The 5673-nt window shown below is 36.0% G+C and overlaps 1 protein-coding gene across 1 annotated transcript; it reads right to left on the reverse strand.

The window, feature by feature from the left end:
• Window positions 1–3779: 3779 nt before the first annotated feature.
• On the reverse strand, window positions 3780–4727 carry LOC143643210 (olfactory receptor 8B3-like). The gene has a single exon (XM_077111967.1). The coding sequence runs from the start codon at window positions 4707–4709 to the stop codon at window positions 3780–3782; it is 930 nt and encodes a 309-aa protein (XP_076968082.1). The 5' UTR covers window positions 4710–4727.
• Between the last annotated feature and the right edge of the window lie 946 nt (window positions 4728–5673).

Here is a 5673-nt window from a genome sequence, read left to right on the forward strand (position 1 = left end):
TAAGGTATTTGCATCCAGGATACAGAATGCATCAAGAATAAATAATAATAAATCCTAACAAGAGAAATAACTTAGGAGAGATATAATCAATAAGCACATGAAAATATGCATAATGTCATTATTTAAGAGGGAAGGCAAATGAAAACCACAAAATACAACTATATAGATATTAGAATGGCTAAATTTAAAGAAAACAAAGCAAAAATGCATGACATTAAATGTTAGCTGGGTCATGTACCAACTGGAATTCTCATGCACAGCTGTTGAAAATTCGAAGTGTACAATGACATCAAAAAACAGTTTTGCAGTTTCTTAAGCACACATCTGCCAACCTACCCAATCATTCCACTCCTAGTTGTCAAATGAAAGAGATGAAAATATATGTCCACACAAAGACATGATAGGAATGTTCATAGCAGTGTTATTTATAATAACCAAATGTTGGAAGTAATCCAATTAGCCATCAACTTAAAAAAAAATCATATAATATTATATAACTGTCCAATGGGATACAATTCAGCAATAAAAAGGAATGAACTCAAAGTACATGTCACAGTATGAATGAATTTTTAAATTATTATTTTGAGTGAAGAAAACCAGACAAAAAAGAATATATATAGATGATTCCATTTCTATGAAATTATAGAAAACACAGACAATGTACCTTGACAAGCAGCACATCAGTTGTTGCCTGGGCACAGAGGTCAAGACAGGATTGGATTACAAAAGGGCAAATGAACACTTTTGTTATCCTGAGTGTGGTGATGGCTTCACGGTTGTACACAGATGTCAAAGCCAATCAAATTGTACATTTTTATTTTGTTCATTAAATGTACTTTAATTATACTTCAGCAAGTTGAAGTGTACACACAATGCAATATATTTGAAGAGGTGTCGAGATCTATAAAACATCTTTGTGGTATTTTAACTGGGATTGTGCTAAATTTATAAGTTAATTAGGAAGAGCTAACATTTTTTAAATGTTGGGTTAGCATTTTTCTTTATGAAACAAATAACAATTCACAGTAAGAACAATTAAGCTCTTTTGCAAAGCATTTGATGCCATTTTGTATCATACTGAATGCAATTTTATTATGGAAACCTTCCTCTGCCCTTATTATAATCTGAGATACAAGTTATTTCTCCAGAGATTCCTGTTTTTACTCTTTAATCATCCCTTGTTAATGCAGTTTGGGCAATAAAATATAGAGTAATAAGGGTCCCTTTCAAACTGAAAGCACTGGGATGTTGGAGGATCTCAGCAGCAGAAGGCACCTGGTATATTTTGGCTTTTCTCAAATGGAAACAAGAATAGTCAGAATAACAAAAGGAGAGTGGTAAGAAAAATGGAACAGAAGGATAAGAATCAGGGATTGGTTCTACGTCAGCTGCTTGCTCAGTGTGTAATGAAGGCATTTCATCAAATCCTGCTTCCAATATCAGTAATGATATCGATAAGAATGAAAATGTTTCTGTACCAGATGTTACTCATGAGTTCAGTGAGTGGCTGCAGTGCACTTTATCCCAGGTGAGAGGGAACTCACCATATTTGTCCAGTTTAGGAATTCAAAAAACACACATATTTACTTACCTATATACTTAGAGATAAAACGTTCAGTAGGTAAATACTTTTATCAAAAGGGACTGCAAAGAAAAGGAAAAATGCAAAGGAGAAATCCAGCTTAGATGAATTTTTATATAAATAGAATTTAAGGGAAAACCAAGCAGGTTCATAATAGTGGTCATTTAAAACTAAAAGAGAAGAATTAACAATGCTACATATCTAGAAATCAAACAAGCAAATTAGCAAGGCTAAAATTCATGATGACTAAATATTGAGTAGACATTAGAAAAATGGCAAAATAGTAAATATTAAAGTTACTTTAGAAAAACATTTCACTTGTTCCTTGAGAGATCGTATCTTGTCTAGCTATGACAAATAACATGCAATGAGTTGTCATATCCCAGCATAATTTATTACATCCTGGTTTTGGTGCAACAAGTCCAAAACCAAGGTCTAAGCAAGACCATGTTTTCTCCTGGGGTCCTTAGTATTCTAGTGGCATCTTACTGGCTATTTTGGGGTTTGTATCTCTAGCTTGTATCTCTGTCCCTGGCATACTTGTTTTCCATTACACTACCTTATTCTCTGGATTCTTTTGGTTTTGGTATTCTACTGATTTCTTCATTCATGTGACTACATCCAATTTTCCACTACTTTAAGGACCTCAGACCTTGCATTAAGGCTCACCCAATTCAATTAAGTTTCATCTAAGTTGGGTATTCAAAGATTCTACTTACAAATGAGCCCCTCCCTTAAATAACAATTACATCTCCAAAAGTCACATTCACAAACAGGTTCACAATCACAAGAACTTGGATTAAGCCTGGATTATGTCCTAAAAGGGGGCAGGATTAAGACCCCACTCACAGGATTTTTTTTTTCTTATACATAGGACCTTAAAAGTGGTCTTTTGCTCCTAATCTCAACAGAGAAATAAACCAATATCTTTTTGAGAAAAGATGTTGTCATAATTAAATATTTAAAAAATGTTTTTCAAATTATGGATGTTCTCCCAAAAGCATTTGTGTTTTTAGATGCTAAGACCTATAGTGGGTGACATATGGAAGACCATGGATAAAGATGTAATTTAGCTGTTTCTGGGTCTCTCAGCCCCATGGATTTAACCTTTCCTTAACATCAAATAACCAAAAACACCATCCTACTCATAGAAATCCTGCAAACTCCAATATTTCTAAGGGCTCTCATAGGCAGAGGGCAGGAATGGGTAGGAGGTTTCTGTTTTCTATCATTTTACTTTCTAAGCTCCCTTTGCCACTCACTCTTGAATTTGTTGCCCTTTCCTTACCTGATTCCCCCCATAATGAGACCTGAGCTTTTACTCCTTCATTTCCAAAACGCTACTACAGTCATTGTGAAATTTATGTTTCCTCACAGCTTATGGATAGTGGAGCAAAACGACTTTATGCTACGGCACCAGATACAAATTAAGGGTGAGATATAGTTTCTAAACCCCTCACTGACTACTCATATGCAAGTATTGGTCTTATTATTGACTGTGTCTCTCTTTGGGTCCTGACCTAATGACATACAGCTGGTATTCTTTCTCTTCCATACCCATATTATCTGAAATACAGCACCAGCAAACATTCTACGCTCATTTTATTTTACTTTGTAGAATAAGTCAGTTTTGTATTTGAGCTAATCATTTCTAAACTATACTAAACCTAAAAACCTCCTCATTTACGCAGCTATTTTCATAAACAAAAATAGAAAAATCACTGAGAGAAATTCATGTATCCTCCTGGAACAAAGAATAGTCCATTTCCAATTAGAAATGTTTTCTCATATTGCACGTCTATTAAATCAAATAATAAGAAAATAGAAGCAAATTATACTAGTAGGAGCAGACAACTTGAATCAAGGAACATATTATTTACTCTAGGCTTTTTTATTGAGTAGCTGTCTGATTTTAAATGAATTGTTAGCTTCTCTGGGTTTCACTTCAGTATCCATGCAATGAACGTATACTGACCATCTATAACAGTTTGCTTGAGTGTAAATTAAAAAAAAATACTACATTGAAAAGAACCATAGTGCATAGTATAACATCTACACAGGGGTTGATTATTGATAGTCTTCATGGAAATTTCTACTTCTGAAACACTGGCATTTGAAGGGACATAAACATGTTTAGTGGAGGATGGAAAGACAGGAAAAAAAGATGTATAATTTGATTCATTCTTCCAATGGCACATTACTTTCTCCTACTCAGGGTTTTTCTCAGAGCAAGTTTAACATCTTTATTCCTCAAGCTGTAGACTAAGGGGTTCATCATGGGAACAACATTGGTGTAAAAGACAGAGGAAATTTTTCCCTCATCCATAGTCCCTGCAGAAGATGGTTGGAGATACATAAATGAAAATGATCCAAAGAACAAAGAAACAACAATAATGTGGGAACTGCAGGTGCTGAAGGCTTTGGACCTGCCCTCAGTGGAATTCATGTGGAGAATGTTACAGAGAATGAAAACATAAGAGATGAAGATGGTGAGGCTGGGAACAAAGATGTTGATGCTTGCTACAATGAACAATACCAGCTCATTGACATAGGTGCTCGTGCAGGAGAGCTGGAGCACTGGGAGGATGTCACAGAAATAATGGTTGATGGTGTTGGCATCACAGAAGGTCAGTCTCAGCATGCAGCCAGTGTGGGCCATAGCAGTAGAAAATGCCATCAAGTATGAACCAAACATGAGGTTGGAGCACACTTTAGGAGACATGACAATGTTATACAAAAGTGGATTACAGATGGCCACATAGCGATCATAGGCCATTGATGTCAGCATATAGCACTCAGAGATGGCAAAAAAGCAGAAAAAGAAGAACTGTGCCATGCATCCCTGGTAGGAGATGATATTCCTCTTTGATAAAAAGTTGAACAGCATTTTTGGGGTAAAAACTGAAGAATAGCAGAAGTCAATGAAGGACAGATTAAAGAGGAAAAAATACATGGGGGTGTGAAGGTGGGAATTCACTCCAATGAGAGTTATCAACCCCACGTTTCCCAGCATGGTGACCATATACATTGCTAGAAACAGGAAAAACAGGGGAAGTTGGAGATTGGGGTGGTCTGTTAGTCCCACTAGAATGAATTCAGTCACAAAGGAGCCATTTCCAGGATGCATTACTGTGCAGAATATCTGTGGGATAAGAAAAAGGATTAAGTACGTGGCAACCCACATCTTCCCACATTATCTCATCCTGTGGAAGTGTCTGAAACTTTCCCCACATGGACCCCTAATACTAAGTAACACAGATTTCCCAGTATTATACTCCTTAAAGATATATAAATAAAGAGTATCTACTGCTTAGCTTAATGTGTGAAGACCAGAGCTGTCACTTGAAAATATAACTGCTGAAAAAAATGAAGGAGAAAAGAAAAATTTACCAAGACTGAATTGTTTTCTCTCATCTCATCAGATCTTTATTCACCTAAAGCTTCCTTCAGCGGTAAAATCAGAAGTAGTAGCCCTAGCACTCAGCAGCTGCCCTCCCATGCAGTTAGACCCTCATGGGGTATAAACCATAAACAATATTTCAGAATCCAAACTAAGGAACCAGATGCTAGAGAGGATTACTAAATGCCCCAGGTCATCGAGTAAAAGCCACAAATCTACAACAGTAAGAGTTTCCTTCATGGAGAGGGACCTTGCTCTCTGAGATACAGGAACCCTGAGGCACCTAATTTTTCTGAGCATTCTCCACTGCCCCTCAAACAGATTCTTCCACCATTTTCACTTAAGTGTTAGGTCTATACAGAATGAGGGAGAAAGTGGAATTTCTTAATCCCTAGAATTCCTTCTCAAAATAAAATGGACATAACATGAATAAAATACAGAAACTCACTCTCCTTACACAAGTACCTCTGTACTTGCTGATCTCTGTTATTCTCCCATATGGTCCAGGAATGGCAATTTAAAGCTCTGACAGGTTTCTTTGATTTTAAGCATATGCAGAAATTCTTTCAAGCAACAAATCAAAATTTGCCAGATTAACTTTCTGTTCTCTCCAACAGCAAAGGAAAAAAAAAAAAGCTTTCTTAAATATTATCAAAAATGCCATTTGATAAGCCTAAAAGAGTTAACAGAG

This window comes from Tamandua tetradactyla, chromosome 8 (assembly GCF_023851605.1).
Source record: "Tamandua tetradactyla isolate mTamTet1 chromosome 8, mTamTet1.pri, whole genome shotgun sequence".
In the NCBI taxonomy this organism is placed as follows: Eukaryota; Metazoa; Chordata; class Mammalia; order Pilosa; family Myrmecophagidae; genus Tamandua; species Tamandua tetradactyla.

Coding starts and splice junctions, on each gene's coding strand:
- LOC143643210 (XM_077111967.1), bottom strand. CDS start 4,709: ATGCATCCTGGAAATGGCTCCTTTGTGACTGAATTCATTCTAGTGGGA.